The sequence below is a fragment of the Betta splendens genome, chromosome 9, assembly GCF_900634795.4.
Source record: "Betta splendens chromosome 9, fBetSpl5.4, whole genome shotgun sequence".
Lineage (NCBI taxonomy): Eukaryota > Metazoa > Chordata > Actinopteri > Anabantiformes > Osphronemidae > Betta > Betta splendens.
The window spans coordinates 30,871,205-30,896,410 of record NC_040889.2 but is presented as its reverse complement, the minus strand read 5'-3'; the positions used below and the strand labels follow the sequence as shown (position 1 = coordinate 30,896,410).

The following is a 25,206-nucleotide window of genomic DNA, read 5'->3' as shown; positions in this document are numbered from 1 at the left end:
CATCAGCGTTTGATTTGCCAGGTCGATATTTATTGGTAAAGTGGAAGTCGGCTAGCTTGCCTACCCATCGGTGTCCCACTGCGTTCAATTTGGCTGTGGTGAAAAAGTAAGTAAGTGGATTATTGTCCGTATATACTGTGAAGTTTGGTGCATAATAGAGGTAATAGCTAAATTTATCACAGATGGCCCATTTTAATGCCAGGAACTCCAGTTTACCAGAATGGAGATGATAATTTTTCTCAGCAGGTGTGAGTGTCCTGGAGCCATAAGCAATGACACAAAGCTTTTTACCTTGCTCTTTATACAGTACTGCACCCAAACCTTCATTTGATGCATCTGTATGAAGGACAAATGGCAGGTAAAAATCAGGATAAGCCAAGATAGGTGGACTACGCAACACATCAACAAGGTGAGCCACTACGTCACTGTGTTCTGTCGTCCACTGGACGGGTGTCCAACAAGGCAACTGACCATTGTTTGCATTCTTGCTTTTTGACTGAAAGTTTAAACAGTGGTCTAGCCACTCGAGAAAAGTCCTGTATAAAGTTCCTATAATAACCCAAGAAGCCTAACAAAACTCTGACCTCTCCTACATTCTTTGGCTCTTTCGTCTTCAATTGCAACACTGGCTCAAGGTCGTTTGGGTCAATTTAGATACCATCTTTTGTCACAAAGCGCCCCACATATCTGACTGGATGCTTGAAAAGCAATTTCTTGGGGTGCAACTTAATACCATGCTCTTTGAGGCAGCGTAGCACTCGTCTCAGATCTTCAGCATTGCCTTGGAAGTGTCACAATGGCACAGTGGTTGAAGGACCCAAATGCACAGCGTGGCTTGGAATAAACGAGTATTTAAAAAGAACGTAGTCAGGCAGGCAATGGTCATACACAGGTTTGGCAAAAAAAGATTCGGCAAGGCGTAGGCAAAGACGTGGTCAAAAAACGATCGGAGGTCAAAAACACTATGCTGGGCTATCAGAGACTGGGCTAGAAACAAAACGGGTTTACCAAAAAGGGTCATGCACAGGAACTGGAGTGACAGCAACGCTGGAATGCTGGTCATGAATGAACGCAGACAATCTGGCAAGGTGCTATGGTGAGAGGTGGTGCTTAAATACTAGATGGCTAATTACTGATGAGATGTATGAACAGCATTCATCTCTCAGACCCTCTAGGGCTCCCTTCATGCATCTCTGAAAGGTGCCAGAGGCGTTAGTGAGGCCAAATGGAAGACGATTTCACTCATAGAGGCCCCAGGGGGTGCTAAAGGCAGTCATGGGCCTGAAGCTCTCAGCCACAAAGCCCTGGTGATATGCACTGCCTTGGTCAAGTATTGAAAACCATAAGTAGCCCCCCAGGTTACTCCAGCAAGTCCTGAATGCGTAGAAGAGGGTGACGGTCTGGTACGGTTTTGCGGTTTAATCTACTAAAATCAACACACAGACGTAAGCTCTTCTCTTTTTTTCTCTGACTCAGACCACTGGAGATGAATATGGAGATGTTGATTTCCTGATCCATCCATGATCGAGTAAGTTCTGAACATACTCCTTGACCTCCTTATACAGAGGTTTTGGGATTGCATTGTGGGAGGCCTGGACTGGTGTGTCATCCTTCAAATGAATTTTTAGCTGCAAGTCGGGAATGCAGTCATCTGAATCTGTCTGAGCAAAGACATCTGATTCTTCATACAACATCTCCTGAACTATACTGTATGTTGCTCACTTTCTTCAAGATAGGACAAATTAACATGTGGATGCCATCTCTGTTGAGTTTGTTTTTCTGTGGCAGGCTTGTGGTCTATCGCAGTCTGTTCGTGGCAGTTTAACCGATGGATGTTGCACTGGGCTGGGGCTATCTGGAAAGCGTTTAACCGGATGAATTTGAGTAACCTCCTCCAGTCTGCCTAAAACCGTTCTCTTACTTAGGTAAAAATCATGTTAAGTGGGGTTGTGGATGGGTATTTTGACCATTTTGGTTGACCCTCTGGGCACAGCTCTAGCCCATCTGGTCAGTTACTCACTGGGTTTGGCTGAAACAACACAGAGCTACCTGTTGGCCATGCTCTGACTCTAGATCTGGCCTGTGAATATCATTAAACCTTTCTTGCCTGTTCTCACTTTGCACTTAGGAGCAATTTCATCAGTGGTCAGGCTCTGAAGGGCCGAGACTACAGCCGCAACTGTATCATCACTGACACTTAAGGCTTCCTTAAGTAAAACAGAGATATCAGCCTTGCTTCCGTTCTCATTGTTCGTTCTGATAATCTCTGCTATGACATTACTTACTTTTACTTACTTACAGCTGAGAACATCCTGACTGACAAGTACTAGTACTTGTATTGTGACATGCCCCTTAGTCGCACTGCCAATTTGCATTTCAACGTCTGCCCATCCCTCAAAAGGAACATCAGTGCCATTAGCTGCCGCAACTTGTAAGGGCTGGTTGAGGAAGAGGGATTCAAGTGGCTGAATATGGACATTGGGGAGTGTATTTTCCATCCAATTTTCTCTCACCATGGTCACCTGGGCCCCTGAATCCAGCAGCATGGTAAGTGGGACACCATTAATAGAACAAGAGACCATGCACTGTTCACCAATGAGGCATGCTATGGATTTACTCCGTGGTGGTCCAGTATTGGATCGTTTTGCGGGTGCAGCCAGTGTGGGGGACTCTTTGTTGATGAAGGTCACTGGCTGTCCGTCTCCCGTGACCTCTCCCCGTTTCCCGACATCTTCCTTTGCCAACAGCTGATAGCTCCTGTCCGGCCTGACCACAAACAAAGCAATGAGGGCAGCTCACTTGATTTCGCTGTACACAGTCCCTGCACCTGCCTCTCGTTGTCTGTCTCTATGATAGTGGTATTTCAGGCTGACTTGTGAGTGAACAGCGGGTCCCATTGGTTATACTAGGCCATCTGTGCAAGGTGGTTAGTTAATGAGGACACTTGTGCAGACAGTTCAGTAATAACAGCATAATTGCCTTCTAACTGCAGGTTTAACTTGTCTTCCTTGGCTGAGTCATTGTCTTGGTCAAGTTGAGCTGCGTTAACAGTCACTGGTCGAGTTTTGTTTGTGTAAAGAAGTCTAACTCTTTCTGCTTCCTCACTAGTGGATTTAGTGATTTGTTCTAAAAGGAAGTCATCACTAACCTGAGGATCAGTAAGAGGTGATTTGAGGTCATGCCTTACGTAGCTGTTCCTATCACTCAGCCCTTGATACAACGTGTGAAGAAATGTACCCTGTACTTTTAACGTAGTTTCCTGTCATAGTTGAAATCTGCACCAGGCGGCTGTAACTCAAAAAGTATACGCTGTTTTAACCCCATGAGTCGATACAGAAACTGTTGCGGGTTCTCCTTATCATGCTGCTTAGCACTACTTAACTCTTGAAAGAGCTCTGTACTGCTCTTGTCTCGGATATGAGAGCGAAGAAACCTTTTTAACTCTTCTACAGTTAGGTCATCTTCGTTCATCAGCATCTCTCTAAACGTGCCAGGCTTCATTACCTTAAGCGCTGTACGAATTACTTCAGCCTCAGTAAAACCTTCTTGCAAACCTTCATCTATTTGTTTACTTAGGCTATTGTATGACGTATCAGCACCAGAATCTGAAATCTGTCCACCATGTAGTTTGAACTCTCTGCGTGGGAGCAGAGCTGCAACGTCATTGAACCTTATTACCTGCTCTCAAGCATTGGAATTAGGACTCATCCTACCAGACGGAGCACCAGTTGTACATGCTGTGTGTGTTTTGAATGACCCTGGGATGGCAGAATTCCTCCCTGAAGCTCTGGTCTCTCCTCCGTCGTGCGACAGACAAGTGGAAATGTCTCTGATTTCTCCCGAAAATTCATCACGTGTGCTTCTATGACGGGCTGGTAAAGGCATTGCAGTGTCTCTGTCTGTTTGGGGCTTGATGATGTGAAGACCTTTGGTTGGTGTTGCTGGTCGTGGGTTTGGATTAGGGTGGTCAGGGCATGACGGAGGAGTTGAGCTATAACTTCATCTTCCAGGGATCTCAGTTTCTCACTCCTAATGTAGTCAATAATCAAGTCATAGAGTTCTGGTTCACTCAAATCATCAATTAAACTAGCCGTGCTGCCATCATCCACTGCTGTTGCAATTGTATGCAGCTCTTGCTGAGATTTGACAACCTCTTCTGGATACTGAAGGTCAGCATTCGCCGGGGCTTGACAGTAGAAATTCTGATGTTACCCACTTGTCCTTTGCTCTCTGAATGACGCAATGATATGCAACCTTCCTGTCAGGCTCGGGCAGGCGTCGGACCCACATGCACAGCACAAAGGCAGGTTGAGGAAGAATACAGGCTTTATTGCTATAAGCAGAGTCAGACGGTCCAGGTCATACACAAAATCTCGGGCTTGAAGCACAGAAGGGGAGCAAGCAATCTCAGGTCCAGTAGCCAGGCAGGGTTCGATACACAAGAGATCGCGGCGACAGTACAAACAAAGGCTAGGCAAAACTCACGGTCAAGCAGGGTTCAGTCAGGATCAACACACGAGAGGTCAAACAAGAAATGCTGGAATGGAGTGCTATGGCAAGGAAACTCGACAATCTGGCAAGGGACTATGGGAACTGGTGGTGGCTAAATACACAGGTGCTGATTAATTAACTGTTAACAGGTGTGCTAAATGAACCGGGAACTGAACTGAGAAACAGGAAGTATTAGAAAATAAAACAGGAAGTAACACGGAAACGTGACAGTACCCCCCCCCCCCATGGCGCCTTCCACGGCGCCAACGGAAGCCCCCCCCTCAAACCAGGGCGGGCGGAGGGTGGTCTCAGGAGGAGGGACCGAATCCCTCCCCGACAAGGCAGACAAGCAGGGTGGGTGGAGGGAGGACTGGAGGAGGGTCAAAACCAAAACCACAATGATCCACGACAGGGCGGAACCGGGAGTTCATGATGAGTCTGTAACACAAAGAACAAGGTCCAAACTGTCCCTTCAAGGGGGGAGGTGGTGAGAAGGGTCTCGGCCGCGCAGTCGCCAGGCCGAGACGGCACACTCCGTCTCCACGGACAAGGCTGGAGTCCCAAGAGGGCGGCGTCGAAACAAGACGCCTCCAGTGGTCCAACGCACGCGCCGGTGCCTTCCATGCGGGCGGTGCTCCAGGAGGCCAAGGAGGCGCGGCGGTCGGCAACGGCAGAGGCAACGCCATCGCCACCGCAGGAAACCGCGACCCCCGGGCAGGGAGTCGCCCCCGGAACTAGACAGTCGAGGTGGCCGACGACGCAGGAGGCAGCGCCAACCCCGCCACAGGATGCGCCAACGGTGAGGCCACCCATCAGGCAGACGAGATCCAAGCCGGCGGGATGCCGGCACCAAGGAATAGGACAGACGTGGAGACGTGACAGCGCCGGACCACCAGGAACCGATGCAGATGCGGTCAGCGCCGGACCGCCAGGAACCGATGCAGATGCGGTCGGAGCCGGACCGCCAGGAACCGATGCAGGTGCGGCCGGAGCCGAGCCGCCAGGAACCGATGCAGGTGCGGCCAGAGCCGAGCCGCCAGGGACCGCAGCGGGAGCTGCGACAGGAACGACCCCCTCCTGGAGGTCGACAGGAACTGCAGCTGGAGCTGCGACAGGAATGACCCCCACCTGGAGGTCGACAGGAATTGCAGCTGGAGCTGCGACAGGAACGACCCCCTCCTGGAGGTCGACAGGAACTGCAGCTGGGGCTGCGACAGGAACCACCCCCTCCTGGAGGTCGACAGGAACTGCAGCTGGAGCTGCGACAGGAACGACCCCCTCCTGGAGGTCGACAGGAACTGCGGCGGAAGCTGCGACAGGAACAACCTCCTCCTGGAGGTCAGCAGGAACTGCGGCGGAAGCAGCGACAGGAACAACCTCCTCCTGGAGGTCAGCAGGAACTACGGCGGGAGCTGCGGCAGGAACAACCTCCTCCTGGAGGTCAGCAGGAAACTGCAGCGGAAGCTGCGACAGGAACAACCTTCTCCTGGTCAGCAGGAACTGCGGCAGGCGCGACCTTCTCCTGGAGGTCAGCAGGAGCTGCGGCAGGCGCGACCTCCTCCTGGAGGTCGGCAGGAGCTGCTGCAGGCGCGACCTCCTCCTGGAGGTTGGCAGAAACTGCGGCAGGCGCGACCTCCTCCTGGAGGTCGGCGGGAGCTGCGGCAGGAACTGCAGCCGGCGCCGCCTCCTCCTGGAGGTGGGCGGGAGCTGCGGCAGGAACTGCAGCCGGCGCCGCCTCCTCGTGGAGGTCGGCGGAGACTGCCCCTCCGAGGGTGACAGGGACACGAACGGCATCCTCGCAGGAGCCGACAGGAACGGGGACTGGAACGACCTCTACCGGGCCGACAGGAACGGGAACTGGAACGGCCTCAACATGGCCGACAGGAACTGAGACTGGGACGGCCTCAACATGGCCGACAGGAACAGAGACTGGGACGGCCTCAACATGGCCGACAGGAACAGGAACGGCCTCGACATGGCCGACAGGAACAGGAACGGCCTCGACTTGGCCGACAGGAACTGAGACTGGGACGGCCTCAACATGGCCGACAGAAACAGAGACTGGGACGGCCTCAACATGGCCGACAGGAACAGGAACGGCCTCGACATGGCCGACAGGAACAGGAACGGCCTCGACTTGGCCGACAGAAACTAGAACAGCGTCTTTACTGGAGCCGACAGGGACTAGAACGGCCTCCTTACTGGAGCCGACAGGGACTAGAACGGCCTCCTTACTGGAGCCGACAGGGACAGGAACGGCGTCCTTACTGGAGCCGACAGGGACTAGAACGGCGTCCTTACTGGAGCCGACAGGGACAGGAACGGCGTCCTTACTGGAGCCGACAGGGACAGGAATGGCGTCCTTACTGGAGCCGACAAGGACAGGAACGACCCCTAACGGGCCGACAGGAACAGGAACGACCCCTAACGGGCCGACAGGAACTGGGACGGCGTCCTCTCCCCTCTGGAACCTGGACTAGACTCGACTGGACTGGAACCTGGACTACACTCGACTGGGCTGGAACCTGGACTCGACTCGACTGGGCTGAAACCTGGTCTCGACTCGACTGGGCTGGGACCTGGACTAGACTCGACTGGGCTGGGACCTGGACTAGACTCGACTGGGCTGGGACCTGGACTAGACTCGACTGGGCTGGAAACTGGACTCGACTCGACTGGGCTGGAAACTGGACTCGACTCGACTGGACTGGGACCTGGGCTGGGCTCGACTGGACTGGGACCTGGGCTGGGCTCGACTGGACTGGGGCTAGAGCCTGAACGGAGCTCGACTGGACTGGGGCTGGAACCTGAGCGTGGCAGGGCTGCACTGGAACCTGAGCGTGACAGGGCTGCACTGGAACCTGAGCGAGACAGGGCTGCACTGGAACCTGAGCGTGACAGGGCTGCACTGGAACCTGAGCGTGACAGGGCTGCACTGGAACCTGAGCAGAACGCGGCTGGACTGAGACCTGAGCAGAACGCGGCTGGGCTGAGACCTGAACAGAGCATGGCTGGACTGGAGACTGAACAGAGCACGGCTGGACTGGAGACTGAACAGAGCACGGCTGGACTGGAGACTGAACAGAGCACGGCTGGGCTGGAGACGGAGCAGAGCACGAGGACGGGGGGCCGCATGAGTGCAGGAAGTCCTCCCAGCGGAGCAAACGTGGAGCTGGGCAGGCTGGTGCATTCACGACGGTCCGACTGGGCTGGAAGGAGGAAACCGAAACCTGGGACCTTCGGCGGTGCGACCGGGGCTGGCGTAATCCGAGCGGACGGCGTGGGGGCTGGTGTGGTGCGGAGCGCGCTGTTTAACTCTCTGAGTCGCGCGCACAATCGCTCGTAGAGGCGACAGACACTGGGGCGCTCTAGCACGCTGTCCTCGTCCTCCAAGGTCCACACCGCCACCTCCACAACGCTGCGCTGGGTTTCCGGGTTAAGTGCCCTTCGGTAATCCTCCGCGAGGATTTTAAAATAATTGCGTAGGTCGCTGGGTAGCTCGGCGCAGGTAAACTCCATTCTCCCGCGGGTGAATAATACTCACAGTCAAAAAAAAACAAAACAAGAAGAAACAGTCACTGACCTGGACGGAGACTGAGTGCTGGCTGGGTCCAAGTCGGGCCAGATTGTTCTGTCAGGCTCGGGCAGGCGTCGGACCCACATGCACAGCACAAAGGCAGGTTGAGGAAGAATACAGGCTTTATTGCTATAAGCAGAGTCAGACGGTCCAGGTCATACACAAAATCTCGGGCGTGAAGCACAGAAGGGGAGCAAGCAATCTCAGGTCCAGTAGCCAGGCAGGGTTCGATACACAAGAGATCTCGGTGACGGTACAAACAAGGGCTAGGCAAAACTCACGGTCAAGCAGGGTTCAGTCAGGATCAACACACGAGATGTCAAACAAGAAATGCTGGAATGGAGTGCCTTGGCAAGGAAACTCGACAATCTGGCAAGGGACTATGGGAACTGGTAGGGGCTAAATACACAGGTGCTGATTAATTAACTGTTAACAGGTGTGCTGAATGAACCGGGAACTGAACTGAGAAACAGGAAGTATTACAAAATAAAACAGGAAGTAACACGGAAACGTGACACTTCCCTGGCGTCTCGGACGCTGGTTCACATCAGCTTCTGCTGTCCTTTCCTTTCTAGGCAGTTGCACAAGCCAGTATCCTGAACGAACCCCCAATTGTTACTAGCACCAGACCTAGGGGAATCTGGACCGGCCACAAATTATACACTGGCCGGAAAACACTGTGGATCAAAGAATAGGAGATAGCTCTGAGTGTCTTTAAGCAGCAAGCGCTAATTTATTACTGACCAGCACTGGCGCTGGGCCCGTAGCTTTTTTTCCTCCTCGAATCCACAGCAGGCAACAGCGCCTCCTACTGTCCACACAGCGCTCAGCATAGCATCCATACCAACCATTAATTCACGTATGTAAAAAAAGAAATCATGGGGGTGTCTTCTATACCATATACCTTCGTGTATCCACTTTTTTCAGCCTACTACATATGTTTGTCCATCTAGCTCTACGTGGGTTTAAGCACAATGAAGGAATAAAGAGACATCAGACCATCAGTAAAGCTGAGATTTTTGATATGTTGAAACATGTTTAGCAAAACTGTTTAACTTTATCGGAGCACAGAGACATTTTTAAAGCGAAGGGTTTTGAGAGCAAACATGACAAAATCTGAACATTAAATCGCTAAAGTGCACTCTCGAATTGAAAAACTACGCTCTTGATTAAACATAGAGATCTCACCCCATAGAGAACCACATACAATCTATAAAGAGAACTAAATAAAACAGCTAAAAATGGAATGCTGACCAAAACTTCATAAAAAATATGAATAAACAAAATATTAATATAAATAATTATTTACATCCCAATAAAGTCTGGCTATTAATAAATGTTGAAGACAATCTGTTAACAATTTTTTTTCAAGTAAGTTATTTTAGCCTTTTTACAACCATTGGCACTAACATAGTTTCAACATTTCATCAACATAACAAAAATAATTGACATTATTTTAACCACATGTCAACGTTGATTTAGCAGTACTTTAAGATTACGAATAAGAATGCCTTTATTAGTTCCACAGTGGGAAAACTGCACCTCACAACAGCAAAAGGACAGAAAACAGAAAACCGTTAGCATTAAACATTGTTTCAACATTTCATCAACACCACACAAATACAGTCATAGCACTTAAAAGTGTCAGCCTTTACGGCAATCTGTTTGCATTTTCAGCGCGGTATCACCGGGTTTTTAGCGCGTTGGAGCTGTGTTACATCTATTCGGCCTATAGGTGGCGATCAACCCCCACACTGGCCTTTATGATGCTGTCCTATACTTATGTTATATAAGACCATGTATAATTCCAGATTAATGCCTCCGTGGTGTAATGGTTTGTTTATTGTTTGACAGCCTTAATGTGTCAATTTTTTACCCCGGGTTCGAATCCCGGTGGAAGCAGAAGTTGTAATTACTGAACATTTTTATATGAACAGAAAACGCTTGAAAGCTTTTCCGTTTTATATTCCGTTTATTTCGTTATTACTCCTTTCACCTGTACCACATAAAGCCATTGCAGAGCTACAGCCATGTTCCTACAAAGTTAACCCGCTGTTTATTTCGTTATTCCCTCTTTCATGTCCGTCTGTTGAATGAAAGTGGGCGGGGCCATCCACGTCCCAGAGCAGGGACACTGGGGGAAGGGGAAACACGCATCAACACGCAGGACAAAGATCTGCGTTTCTCTGCCTGCTACAACCTCGGCTGTGTTGGGTTGTTAGGCTCACTTTCACCTGTACCATATAAAAAGTGTTCCTACGAAGTTGATCAGCTGCTTTCAGAATCAGAATCGTTTTCAATCGTTTTCCCCAGTGTACTCGCGCGAAGCGAGTTCCAAATCCACTGTGTTGCCTGTGTAATAAAACATTGTTTTTCTGAGGTTATTGTGGTAAATGTCATTACGGTAAAGTATAATAATGCAGCTTCCAACTGTTTAACTTGACCACCTTAAAAGTGGTCAAAGTGGTTTATGCTGCAGAGCAGGAGTTATTTTGTTTTCATTCAGTGAAAAACGTTAACATTTATTGTGCATAATAAGCACATGTAAAACAAACAAGCTGCTGCATTAATGCGTTGTTGATCTGCTGAGTCCTGACGTTCCGACGCGCTATAGAGAAAGATTTAATACAATGTATTTATTTATATTAAATAAAATCCTCTTACATATTTTATGTGAACGTCCATAGGAACTGCGTTTAAAAGCAGTGAAGTGAAAGGTTTTAAATATCAGGAGTATAAGAAAAAGACCATTGGTTTTAGAAGCAAGTTGTTGTTTAATTAGTAGGAGATCAGATCAGGGGACTCTGCCGGTGTGCGCACTCAGCTGATTCATTCCGCCTCCAGACAGGCTCTTGCAGCGACCGATGTCGTGTTTCAATATACTTTCTAATATATGGCCCCACTGTGCGTTTGATTATGGACTCCTCGTCAAACTGTCTATCCATAATCCCCTTGAAAATAATCATCGGTCCTGGTCCCCACCTAGAAATCATTCCCCAAACGTGGAGTTTGAGGGGATGCTTAGGTCGCGGTCTAGAAACAAAGTGTTCATTCTGGCAAAATGCTCCAATGCCACAGTCGATTCGATTCGGGGAAAATCAAACCGTTAAAACGTACACGGACCCGACACTTAAACACGAGAACATACTGTATAAAGACAGCAGCGACATCAGCAACTGACAACAAACACTAGCGCGTATTGACAACTTGATCCAAGTGATCTGCCTATGAATAAGCGGCTCTTCAGCACCATCGTTGGAACGTCACATCACTGTCTGCTTCAGACGGTGACGCCACTTCCCTGATTCTCTTGTTGCCTGCATTTGACAAGCATACATTTCTGGTTAAGCTCTACCTGGACACATCATCTGTCATTCGGGCTCTTACGTTAACTATAGGTCATTATAGAATTAGTTTTTCGTTCTCTGCTTTTTTTCTCAAAACGAAAAATCAGCTTTAAATCCAACTCCGTGCGTTGTGTCGAAAAAACAACAACACTTGAATTCCGTTAATTAATATTACGAGCTGAAACGAAAACCAAGTTTGTTTGGTATTTTTTCCTCATGATCAACAAATCAGAAGACGAGTACAGATATACATATAAAATTCATTTATACCACAGATTGATGAATAAACATAGATTCCTATTTTATGTTATTATACTTATATTATTCTATTGGATTGGCTGGAGGAGGGACTTTGTCTCTCGGCTGGCCTGGAAACTGTAAAAACATCAGCAGCTTCGGCAATTGACAACAAACACTAGCGCACTAGCGAGCAAAGATGCAAAATAATCTATAATATTTAAAAATGAACTACTCTACATTTAATGATACAATACCATGACATCGTTTTTTGTGCTTAATGTGCAGACACAGATAGAAATGAACAGTCGGACCTCACATCTTTGCGCCACCTGGTGGTTAACACGAGACTAGCACCCTGATATTTTCAGCTTGCTGCAGGATTAAAAATCCTTAGTCGGGGACGCACCCGTGGCGCGCTGGCGACGCGTAAAAAAGGTGGTCGCTTTGAAGCGCTACCACTGTAACTGTTATTATTTTAACCATATGTCAATGTTGATTTATTGGTAGTTTTTTAAATCATTTTACATCAATGTCACATCGACAAATGTTATTTCAAGCTATTTGTACTGTACATTGAAGGTCTGTTGTGTGCCTGCTGGGTATTGATCTATTCAGATTGATACTTTCAATGGAGTTTGTTTCACTTTGTATGTTATATATTACATCTATTCACCTTCTAAAGCATATATTATAATAATACATTGTCTAACTGCTGCAATATTGGTTTGTAAACACATACGTGTTTTTCTTTTTTGTCTGATCATGCAGGACAAGGAAAAGGTAAGAAACACTGTGTGTGATGTTGGTGAGTCTCTACATGTGCAGATGGAGACTGTGTTTAGGTAACCAACAACCATTTTGTATCAGGTGGAGACAGAGGAGTCAAGTGGCGATGGGCAGATCCACAGTTTGGACCCTCAGCTGGAGCGACAGGTGGAGATCGTCAGGAATCTGGTGGACTCATACCTAGCCATCATCCATCGCACCGTCAGAGACCTGATTCCCAAGACCATCATGCATCTGATGGTCAACAACGTATGAAACACACACACGTCTGTCTTAAAATAAACATGACAGCCACTCTCACACACCACACGCTAATGCTAGCTCTAACTATAACAAATGTCTGGAGCCTAACCAATGCCTGATTCCAATCAGAACCAGGGCTGAGAGGACGCAGGTTGATTACAGTAACTTACAATAACAGTAATAAAACACAGAAATGAGTCTACAGAACCAAAACATGCAGGTGATAATGCTGATGACACCTAATGCAACCTTCTATCTGCTCAGACCAAGGACTTTATCCACTCAGATCTGCTAGCCCAGCTCTACTCTTGTGGAGACCAGAACACTCTGATGGAGGAGTCTGAGGAACAGGTGAGGGTGATACACATGTAACCTCAGTCTGACCTTTGGTTGCTCGTTAACATACTTCATATTATACTATAATACTGCCAATGTTTGGGTGCACTAGAATGAAAAATGTTTACTCAAATCAAAATGGCTGTATTTAATTTAGATTATTGAGTTTGGTGTCATTGGAACCAATAAGTACAGTAGAATCTGATCAAGCTGCTGAAGAACCATTTCAAAGGCACTTATACTGTAGATGAAAAGTCAATTTTCAATTCAATTCAATTTTATTTATATAGCACCAAATCATAAAAAGGTACTCGAGGCACTTTACAAGGTAAGGTTTGAGACCTTACGTGACTAAACCCAACAAGTCCCACATACAGTACAGCAAGCCTTTAATTACAATTGGACAGCAGCAATTCTAATGAGGAAGAAACCTCCAGCAGAACAGAGCAACAAACAATAGAGCACAGGCAGGATGGTTGGACAAGAGACTGGACACAGGCAGGATGGTTGGATCAGACACTGGACACAGGCAGGATGGTTGGACCCGCAGCTGCCCATCACAGATAAGTAGCTCTGAGTTCGATGAGGCCTGTAGGTGAGGACGGAGTGAGAGAGAAAGAGAGCGGGGGAGAAGCACAACTACTAATTCAATTTTATTTACAGTATATAGCGCCAAATCACAACAAAGTTATCCCAAGGCACTTTACACAACTAAACCCAACAGATCCCACATACAGCAAGCCTTTCATTTGCCAGCAAAAGTGGAGAGGAAAAACTCCCTTTCTTACAAGGAAGAAACCTCCAGCAGAACCAGGCTGGATGTTGGTGGCCATCTGCCTCGACCGGTTGGGGTGAGTGGATAGAGAGAGAGAAAAGCACAGAAACAACAACAAGCAACAACAAAGCACAGGCAAGATGGATGGACCAGAGACTGGATACAGGCAGGATGGTTGGATCCGCAGCTGCCCATCATAAACACAAAGCTCTGAGACCAATTATAGGACTTCCTGTTCATGTCTCATCTCAGCTGTTTTCTCCGTCATTACCGGTCCTCATTAAACACATCTGTCCATAATCAGTAATCTACTCCAGTATATAGTCTCCACCTCATACACTCTCTAGCTGCCAGATTGTCAAGTCTCAGTACCACATTCCAGCGTTCCTAGTATTGCTATCTTGTTTCCTGATCACGCCCGTTACTGACCGCCGGTTCCTGCCTGTTCCTCGTCTGTACCTTCGCCTGGATCTTGTGGTAACATTCTTACTGTCTGACCTCGAGATTTGCCTAGTCCTAGTCTGTACCTCTGCCGAGCTCACCTGTGTACCGAACCCCTGCATGTTTCCTGGACCCGATCTTGCCTGCTCCTTTTGTGCCTGAAGACTTAAGACTCAATGTGTATGACCTGGATTGCCTGACTACGCCTGTACGATAAACGTTGTTTATTTACCGAAAACCTTGACTACACTGTGCATGTGGGTCCGACATCTGCCGAAACCTGACACTAAGTGTATAGATTAAGTCCCCCAGCAGTCTATGTCTATTGCAGCTTAACTAAGAGATGGTTCCTGTGACTAACAATCACTGCCAGTGACCTGAACCATCTAGGAACCACAAGTAGCCCAGCGCTCTGAGAACGAAGCGTTCTGCTGGGAGCATAAGGAACTATAAGGTCTTTAAGATAAGAAGGAGCTTTATCATTAAGTACTTTGTTCGCTCTGAGAGAGGGTGCTTCTGATTTAAGCTATATTTCTAAGATAAAAGTAGGCGGCTCTGGAGATTTGTTTTATGTATGATGTAAAAGAGGGATTCTGGTTGAAGATGATACCAATGTTGCTCACAGTAGAACCTAAAGCTAATGTTATGTCATCCAGGGTGGCTATCTGACTCAATAGTGTCTCTCTGTGATTTTTTAAGAATTTTGGTTTTATCTGAATTTACTTGAAGGGCGTTTTGGGACATCCAGGATTTCATGTCTTTTAAACTACTTTAAATTTTGACTAGTTGATCTGTTTCATTTGGTTGTAAAGACATACAGTACAGTGGTAGCAGTTCAAAGTGACTAGCGTTTTCAATGCTACAGTAGAAGCTTTCAATTAGAAGCTTCAAATGCACTACAGCGTAACTGAGGTCCGACTGTTCATTTCTACCTGTAACACACATATACTACACCAAACCTGTTTTACTATTAAGTATCTGTTGTGTGCTCAAATGTGGGGAGTATGAAGCGCAAAAACTTGCTATCAAATAAATATTGTCAAATTGAGACATTATCCATGACTAGTCGTAGTACAGAGTAATTCCTGTGTTGATTCCTTGTTATTGCTCATACTATGCATTTTTCTTCTGAACAACATAGTTGGTGGCTTAGTTATTTTCTGTTCTCTGCAAAGTTATAATCGTTCTGTCTAGTTTAAGACAGACCTGCGCCACAGCAGCAAAACATTCTTGTTTTCATTCTCCTCAGCTTTTTCGTGTCTTTAAATAGCAGGCGTCTCTTAAGAACATGTGCACACCCACCGCTCTAACATCTGATACATATATCATGTATATTTTGGCTTCACATAATTCCATGATTATGGGTCGCGGTTTAATTAATATAATTTGAATACGCATGGCCAAGTAAATACAAAGAGCGCAGTCCACCTGCGACTACAGCCGCTTATTTAGGTTTTAAACTTCCACAACTTGTTAATTAATGTTTTCCAGTAGTCGTAGATTTTACATATATAACCAATAATAATCATAGGAATTTGTTTTACAGCAGTTGTCAATCGTAACTCTGACAGGGTGCCAGAACTCAGCAGATCTAAAGCGACACATTACAGCAACATGTTTGTTTGTACGCGTTTACTCTGTGTCTGCAGAACTGCAGTCTGACTTGTTTTGACTGCATGTGTCATTGTAACTTGGTGGCTGAGATCACTTAATCGGCCCGTGTAAGTTTCAACACTTTAATTTCCCATCCGTCCATCCATCCACTTTCACCGGCTTTCTCGTTTCTCTTGCTATAAGCGGCAAACAGATTTTAAACAAAGCACTGCCTTGCAAACCAATAAACCAGACAAAAATATATTTGTTTTTCCACAAAAAGACACGGGATTGGACTTTGCTTATAATTTGGTGGAGACATCAAACTCTTAAAAGTTACACAAACTTTAATGGCCTATACTTGTCAGGCCCAGGCAGAGATCGGACCCACATGCACAACGTGAGAACACAAGGTAGGTGGTGAAAAATCAAGATTTAATCCAGCAATTGTTAAGACAGTCCAGGTCATACACAGCAAGGCTCAGTTTTAGGTACAAAAGGAGCAGGCGTAGTCAGGTGCAGAGACAGACAAGGTTCAGCAAAGGATTAAATACAGCTACAGTACCAGTCAGGGTGAAGCAGGAGTCGGCGGTCAGAAGTACGGAACTGGATCAAACCGAGGTAAGCTGAACTGAGAAACTGCTGGGAAGTGATGACTTGCGTTCGACGATCTGGCAACTGGCTGCGGTGACTAATGGTAGGTAAATACCTGTCGGGTGATGACTAATCCGAGACAGGTGTGTGTAATGAGACCAGGACGTAAAGCCGGAACTAACAAGATGAAAACAGAAACCGGAAGTACTACAAAATAAAACAGGAACCAAAACATGACAACTAAGTGAAAACAGAGAGTCCTTTAGAATAAAACAAGAAACAAACTTCTGTTCTGTTTGATGATGTTTTCTAAACCCTGACTGAAAATCTTCATACCGGTTATTATTTTCTCATGTAGCCACGTTTTTTTCAAGAATCTTAGAAATAAAGGGTAAATTTGAAATGGGTCTATAGTTGGCTAGTTCTCCATGGTTCAGAGTAGGTCTTTTCAATAAAGGTTTGGCCACCTTAAAAGCCTGTGGTACATAGCCTATGTGTAAAGATTGGTTGATTTGATTTAATATGGACGAGCTGATTAACGGTAGAACTTCTTTAAGTAATCTGGTTGGGATTTATTGTAGTCATTGTATTGGGAGACTTTCATTCAGATACATTCATGTAGATGTTGACAGCAACTGTCTCAGCACTGCTTTTATCTCATTAATAGACACTACTGGTTTTAATCAGCAGGTAAATGAACCCACTCATAGTTTTAACCATACCCTGGATCTTGTCCTGACATATAGGGTTGAAATTGATAATTTAATAGTTCTTCCCCAAAACCCCCTGTTATCTGACCATTTCTTATTAACTTTTGTATTTACCATAATTGACCTTACTGCAGCTGGATGGAAATCTTACTATAGCAGATGTTTATCTGACAACGCTGTGTCCAGATTAAAGCAGATAATTCCCTCATCTTTTACCTCATTGTCTTGTAGCTACACAGAGGAGAACAGTCATCTTAATCTTTATGAACAGGTTTACTGTCTTGTAGATGATGCTGCAGCTTCTCTACGTAAAATGTTAGACACAGTGGCACCTCTGAAGAGTAAGGTAGTGAATCAGAGGAGGTTAGTGTTGGAAAAATACTGCATTTAATCATTGGAACATTGTTGGAATTTATTTTGCTGATCTGCTGAAGCCTCGTTAGCTGTGCTATAGCTTTGAAGTTTCCTCCCGTCTGCTCTGCAAGAAATAGGTTGTACTGGTGTGTAGCATCCTTGTCTGATGTGCACAATGCTTTCTTTGTGCAGAAAATATTTCCCACGTACTGTGTGACTATGCACCTCCCAGAATGCAATACATATTATGAACTGAATCCTTGTCTTCTCTTTAGTGAGAGGAAGTTGCCTTTGCTTTAAACTGCTCATTCCTTGCAAGTAAAACCCTGAAGAAAGTCTTAACTGGTGTGTCTGCTTTATTTAAGATTTACAAAGGGAACTAACAAATTCCCTAACATAGCTCCATGTATATCTCAGAGATCCGCAGCCTAAAGCATCGGACCCAACAACTAGAAAGGCAGTGGCGTTCCAACAAAATAAATGTACAGTAAACTGCATTGCATGGAAGGACGCTCTAATAATATATAAGAAAGCACTTCATGCTGCTAGAAAAACATATTATTCCTCCTTAATTGAGGAAAACAAAAACAACCCCAGGGCTGACTAGGAGTCAGTGTGTTGACTCAGTCAGGTGTGTTGAGCCTACTATCCCCTTAAATCTCAGCAGCAATGACTTTATGAGCTACTTTACTAATAAAATTATTACCATCAGAGAAGACATTCAGCAGCAACTTCCTCCAAATGACAAAAAGCAGTGTCTAGATCCATCAACTTTAAATTTACCAAATCCTCTGTCTTACCAAGTGTCATAATTTGGTCTTGTTTCCAGTTTTACTCTGAAAGGACTTCCTGCTCTAGTCAGATCACAGCCTTGCTACTGCTACTTCCGGTTCTCATTACACACACCTGCCCGTTATCAGTAATCACACACCTGTATAAAAGCACCAGTACTCACCTAAGCAAACTGCCAGATTGTTGCGTGTACTCACCACTATCCAGCGTTCTTGTTTGTGTTCTGATTCTTGATCCTGACCTTTTTTTTGACTACCGTTACCGAAGCCTGCCTGATCCTTGCCTGCCTGATCCTTGCCTACCTTGTCAACCGAGTCAACCCTGCCTGTTTCTGACCCTGAGATTGCCTTGTCCTGTATTGTACTGCAACCAGAGCTCACCTGTTAACTAACCTTGCCTGTCTTTGGACCAGAGATTGCCTGACCCTCTGTGTATTGACGCCGCGCTTACCTGTGCATGACCTTGCCTGAAACTGACCCTGCCTTTGTCTAATGAATCCCTTTTTACTACAATCTACGTCTGTCTGAGCCGTGCATGTGGGTTCGTCACCTCAGAGGTTCTGACACCTACTGTAGACAGCTTCTTCCCCATAACTCATATGGAGTTAACCTCAATAGTCAACTCTTTCAAGTTGTCCACTTGTCTTTTAGATCAAATCCCAGCCAGATTACTCAGAAGTTCTACTTTTAATCAGCTTGTCCATATTAAATCAAATCAACCAATCTTTACATTTAGGCTATGTACCACAGGCTTTTAAGGTGGCTGTGGTCAAACCTCTATTAAAAAAAACAACCCTGGAGCCCTGGAGAACTAGCCAACTATAGGCCCATTTCAAATTTACCCTTTATTTCCAAGATTCTTGAAAAAATCGTGGCTAAACAATTATCGTACCACCTGAGTGGGAATAACCTATACGAAGGTTTTCAGTCTGAATTTATAAAACATCATAGCACAGAAACAGCTCTGGTTAGAGTCACTAATGATCTTCTCTTAGCTTCAGACAATGGTCTAGTGTCTGTCCTTGTCCTGTTAGATCTTAGTGCTACATTTGATACAATTGATCATAACATTCTATTACAGAGACTAGAACATAGAATCGGAATTAAAGGAACAGCATTGGGATGGTTTAAATCCTATTTGTTGAACAGATTCCAGTTTGTTCATGTTAATGAGAAATTCTCCACATGCACAAGGATTAGCTATGGAGTGCCACAGGGTTCTGTGCTTGGTCCAATTCAATTTAGCCTATACATGTGTCCTCTAGGTGAGATTATGAGGAAGCATTCTATTAATTTTCATTTTTATGCAGATGATACTCAGCTATATATGTCTTTGGAACCAAATGAAACAGATCAACTAGTCAAAATTTAAAGTTGCTTAAAAAACATCAAATCTTAGATGTCCCAAAACGTCCTTCAAGTAAATTCAGATAAAACTGAAATTCTTATCGTTGGGCCTAAAAATCAGAGGGAAACAGTATTGAGTCAGATAGCCACTCTGGATCGCGTAACAATAGCTTCAGATTCTACTGTGAGGAACCTTGGTGTCCTCTTTGACCAGGATCTCTCTTTTACGTCATACATTAAACAAATCTCCAGAACCCTAGTAGAATGTCTACTTTCATCTTAGAAATATAGCTAAAATCAGAACCATCCTCTCTCAGAGCGATGCAGAGAAACTGATTCATGCATTTCTTACCGCTAGGCTGGACTACGTTAACTGCTTACTCATACTGTAGGATGTCCTAACAGCTCCTTAAAAAGCCTACAGCGTATTCAAAATGCTGCAGCCAGAGTTCTGACAGGACCTAAAAAGAGACATCTCATTTCTTCTACATTAGCTTCTGTCAGGATCCTGGGCTGGCTCTGCCAGCCATCCTGTTGTTTTTACCCTGGACCACACATTCTTCTTCACCATGCCACGCCTCAACTTTGGACCATGTCCACTCTCTCTCTTTCCCTCAGTAGACTCCTGGCAATCAGCCCAACTCACCACACCTGTGCCCTGCCTCCCTTTAAAGACTCCTGCAGCACAGCACTCTGTGCTGGGTTATTGTCACCTCATCGCTCCATGCTGCTTACATCAGGGCTGTTACTGCATTGGACCTTTTGTCGTCATTGCCACCACCCATTCACAGCACTATGGACATGAACCATCAATGGGTATGGTTGCTGGTTAGTCACGCATTGCTCGGCATGTAAGACATGCAAAGGCACCTATTAATTGATTTATGCTTGTAGTAGCCTCTTGTTGTTCATGCCACGCCTTAGCCTTGTTGCTCATGCCATGCCTTAGCTACGTTTTGCTCAGGCCGTGCCTTAGCCTTGTTGTTCATGCCGTGCCTTTGCCACGTTTTGCTCAGGCCATGCCTTAGCCACGTTTTGCTCATGCCGTGCCTTAGCCACGTTTTGCTTAGGCCGTGCCTTAGCCACGTTTTTGCTCAGGCCGTGCCAGTTGTTATGATTATATTATGTGTTTAGCCATCTTGTGTGGTGGATCGTGACAGAATAACCCAGGCAGAGACGGACCCTGTCAGAGCCATGGGTTTGGAGATCACCTCTCCATGGCCGCAAAGGTTCACAACCTTCATACTATCAGACTGTCTTTTTTTAGAGCAGGCCAATGACATTACAGCTCCTCTTCATGGCTGTTTGGCATTGAGGGCTTCTGTGACCTCACAGTGGACTTGGTGGCCGCTCGGGTGGAACTGTCCTTCCTGTTAGAACAGCCGGATGTACTGCCAGTGACCTACAGTCAGGACCATAAATATTTGGAGAGACACATTTTTTCAAATTTTGTTTCTGTACATTACCACAGTGAATTTTAAATGAAACAACTCAGATGCCATTGAAGTGCAGACTTTCAGCTTTAATTCCATGGGTTGAACAAAAAGATTGCATAAAAATGTGAAAAACTAAAGCATTTATTAAACACAATTCCTTCATTTCATGGGCTCGTAAGTAATTGGACAATTGACTTCCATGGAATTAAAGTCTGCACTTCAATGGCATCTGAGTTGTTTCATTAGAAATTCACTGTGGTAATGTACAGAAACAAAATTAGAAGAAATGTGTCTCTGTCCAAATATTTATGGTCCTGACTGTATGTACTCTGACGGAGATGAGTCAACCTACAGGATGGAAATAGCCATTCTGGTGACATGGTGCAGTGCCAAGACAGTGGTGATGACTGTTGACTTCAGGAGGGACCCAGCCCCCTTTCCCCCCTGTCATCCTCTGCAACACCCTAGTGACCTCTTTGGAGTCCTTCCGCTTCCTGGGCACCATCATCAGCCAGGACCTTAAGTGGGAGCAGAACATAAGCTCCATCACCAAGAAGGCTTAGCAGCTAAAGAAGTTTCACTTCCTTGTGAAGATGTTGGTAAAGGTCTACACTACCATCATTGAATCCATTCTCACATCCTCCATTAGTCTGGTTTGCTCCAGCCACGACCAGAGACAAAGCCAAGCTGCAGCGTGTCATACACTCTGTGGAGAAGGTGATCGGCAGCCACCTCCCATCTCTCCAGGAGCTGCACACCTCCAGGACCTGGAGACGGGCAGCCAGGATTGTAGCCGACCCCTCTCACCTAGAACACGAACACTTCCAGCCGATTCCCTCAACTTCCCTCAACTATGAAAACAGCTTCTTCCCAACTGCAGTCTGCCTATTGAACTGTGCCCCAACTTTCACCAGTTGACCCCCCCCCACCATCCCAGAGCACTTACACATCCACTTCACTGTATATAGTCTGTTCATAACTTTATTTTAATTTATCCGTAATTGCACTATTCAAGTTATCATGTCATGTTGAATGTACTGTCTGTACTTTTTTATGCTGAGATGTACCACCTTCCAACACCAAGTCAAATTCCCCATTCTGTAAAGTGCTCTCTACAGGATATAGCAATAAAGCATCTTTGATTCTGATTATTGAAGTTAACTCTATATGAGTTATGGGGGAAAAGCTCTCAAAGTAATAAACTTAATGCTGCTGAGATTTAAGGGGATAGTAGGCTCAACACAGCTATGACTCTTAGTCAGCCTGGCTACAGTGCTGAAAAGAAACCTGTTTTTGTTTTCCTGAATTAAGAAAAATAATGTTTTTCTAGCAGGTTGGTGTACGACAGACCAACCGCATTACTGTAGCCGCTGCATCCATCCATCTGTCAATCTCACGCTCCTTACTCGTAAACAAGACCCCAAGATACTTGAACACCTCCACTTGGGGCAGGAACTCTCCTCCAACCTGGAGAGAGAAAACTACCCTTTTCTGGTCAAGAACCAAGGTCTCAGATTTGGAGGAACAGAAATATGGCTGACCACCACCAAAGGCAACCCAGTCCGCCATGGTGCAGGTCCAATTGGCTGTGTAGTTAGTCCAGATCCAGACTCAATCCGCCGCAGTGCAGGTCCAGTTGGCTGTGTTATTAGCCCAGATCCAAACCCAGTCTGTGGGTGTGGAAAACCAGCTTGCAGAGTTGGGAATCTTAGTTGGGATGGAAGCCCAGCTAGAAGAGGTATTGGCCAAGGATGACAATAAACCAACAGACCAAGAAGGAACATGGAGAAATCAAAACAAGAGCGCCTCGAGTGGCCTGAAGGGCTACTTGTCACAGCATAAACGTAGGGCTAATCTCATAAAGGGATAATTAACCTGACTCAACAATTAAATGTTTGGGGTTTTTTTTTGTCTGCCTATGTGTTTGTGTCTGTCCTCTAGGCTCAGCATCGTGATGAGATGCTGAGGATGTACCATGCTCTGCGCGAAGGGCTTACCATCATTGGAGATATCAGTACCACTACTGTCACTACAGCGATGCCTCCACCTGTTGATGACTCCTGGCTTCAAGTAACAGGAATGCCATCCGGACGCAGGTAACCTGGACTAGGCCTGTTCTCATTCACACATGATATGTGCAGCCATACTGACTCTGTTAGACTCTGTCTTCAGGTCTCCCATGTCTAGTCCAACCCCTCAGCGTCGGGCCCCTCCTGGACCTCCTCGTCCAGGTGGTCGAGCAGCCCCTGGCCCTCCTGGTCGACCCGCTGTGTCGCCTGACCCAGGACCCCCACCCTCTGTGCCCTCAAGGCCAAACAGAGCGCCCCCACCGGGAGTCCCTAGGTAACCAAGCCAACACTCAGTCATAGAAATATTCTCACATTAATATAAACGTCTTGACAGGGACAGTAATGCTATCAGGCGAGTGCTCTAAAGCAGTTGTCCCCAACTTTGTTTGCACCAGGGTCTGGTTTAATTTCACTTTTTTAATGGACCGGCCTTTAAGGTGTGGCAGAAAACTGAACTAAAATGATACGACCTGCATTAAAACTGGTATTTTCTAAATCTAATAATGAACGTGAATCCTCTATGTATGCAGCTTTATTAGTAGCATTCTTGTAACATCGTGTCACATGCAGAATGCTTGGTCTCCAACTGGCGGAGCAGTTAGAAGGTTTCACTGCCTCGTTAGAGACAGACGCTGCATATTATGCAGAGCGGGTTTGGTGCGTGGGAACAACTAAGCCCATGTTTCAAGTAGGACTCCCGGTTTTGTCTGTTAAATGCAGTTGTCTTTTTTTTGTAGTCGCAGGCTCTTCTTCTGCCTTACTGGCTCTTTTACGCTGTGCGAAGAAACAAAGACATTTGTTTGCTAGCTTAGGGGGTTTTAACCAAGGCAGGCATTTGGACGTGCGTCTAAGAGCAAGTAGTAGAAGTAACAGAGTAAGAGTAAGTTATAGACAGATGTAGCGCAGAGATTCTGGGAATTTTCCAAAATAAAAGATCATTCAGAAAACCTAATAGATAAAACAGAAATAATGTAAGTTAAGTATAGAATTATAGAAGTAGAAAGACTGCTCTTTCTTTCCTCCTGCTCCACCTCATCACACCTTCATGTCTGATGTCCAAGAAACATGCAGGATCTGTGTGGTTAGCTTAGCTCACAAAAAAATTGAATCAGGGCAACTATCAGCCTTGTGTAATGTTTCACTGTCATTGGTTAAGCATTCTGAAATTATCAGAATAAAATAATGTATGGCATTTGATCGATAAATGTAGTTCCCATGTGTTTCCAGGGTTAAGCTAAGCTAGCTCTTTGATCCTCCTGCGTGTCTGTGTCTGTTTGTGTGATCCTGTTCCAACAGTACAATAAACAGGAAGCTCTCAGGTTTGTCAGTATAGAGCAGTTAGCCCCGCCCCCATCCTGCCAACTCATATTGACCCTATATGGTTATTTTTCAGAATCTCTATCAGTGACCAGTGAGGAGTTCACCAATGGTACGTCAGCTGTGCTTCTGGTGTCACTGTGTGTGTTTGCATCGTTGTTGTCCCACCATGTGAACCCCCTACCTCCCCAGCCTCATCCACCCTTTACTGACCCGCAGAGGGCTCCAGCATCTCCAACCTCAGACCAGCCTTATACACACAGATCACATTTACAAATGGAGCCCAGAGTCAGTCCTCAGATCCAACAGGTTCTAGAAGGTTTCTGCTGGTTATTTTCGAGTTACTTTGTGCTGTACACCTGATACCAACTGGTTTTTGGTTTGGTTTTCCACTAGTAATTGCTGTAGTATGTTTTAGTGATTATTAGGTTACAGTATGTGGTTACACAAGCTGGTACCAGCTGGTTCTTGTCCAGCCATTTTCTTGGTTTCCCACTGGAATTGATGGTACAGCAGGCTGGTGGTTACTGATTTGTCACAGACCGGCTTAGCTGAATGTGACGGCGAAGAGAGAGGCCACACATAGGTTCAAGGATTTCAATATGTTATTTAATGCAAGTTGATCAGGCAACAAGGAGATGTTGGTTAGCAGATCAGTGTGTATGCAGTGCTTGGATGCCAGGGAGGTATGAATGAGTGCCTGGAAGTGAGCAAAAGGCACATGTTGTCACGGAACTGCAGGGAGAGGACTCAAATGCA

At 46.0% G+C, this 25,206-nt stretch overlaps 2 protein-coding genes across 6 annotated transcripts in view; both read left to right on the top strand.

The window, feature by feature from the left end:
* The window catches only part of LOC114862296 (dynamin-1), a 50,017-nt gene that overhangs the window by 19,074 nt on the left and 5,737 nt on the right, over positions 1-25,206 (top strand). For 2 of the 5 annotated variants that reach the window (XM_055511698.1, XM_029162458.3), the window contains 5 exons: positions 12,424-12,435; positions 12,523-12,690; positions 12,949-13,035; positions 23,003-23,157; positions 23,234-23,404. In XM_055511698.1, coding sequence (XP_055367673.1) covers positions 12,424-12,435; positions 12,523-12,690; positions 12,949-13,035; positions 23,003-23,157; positions 23,234-23,404 — 593 coding nt within the window. Of the gene's footprint in view, positions 1-12,423; positions 12,436-12,522; positions 12,691-12,948; positions 13,036-23,002; positions 23,158-23,233; positions 23,405-24,523; positions 24,560-25,206 lie in introns of all 5 variants that reach the window. The other 3 variants (XM_055511699.1, XM_055511697.1, XM_029162460.3) reach the window with 2 other exon arrangements.
* LOC129604592 (fibroin heavy chain-like) lies at positions 93-12,417 on the top strand. The gene is made up of 3 exons (XM_055511702.1): positions 93-106; positions 308-409; positions 1,477-12,417. The coding sequence occupies exon 3, from the start codon at positions 5,114-5,116 to the stop codon at positions 6,380-6,382; it is 1,269 nt and encodes a 422-aa protein (XP_055367677.1). The 5' UTR covers positions 93-106; positions 308-409; positions 1,477-5,113; the 3' UTR covers positions 6,383-12,417.

Bases quoted from the DNA above. Each gene is read 5' to 3' on its own strand.
- LOC129604592 (XM_055511702.1), top strand. From the start codon at position 5,114: ATGCGGGCGGTGCTCCAGGAGGCCAAGGAGGCGCGGCGGTCGGCAACG.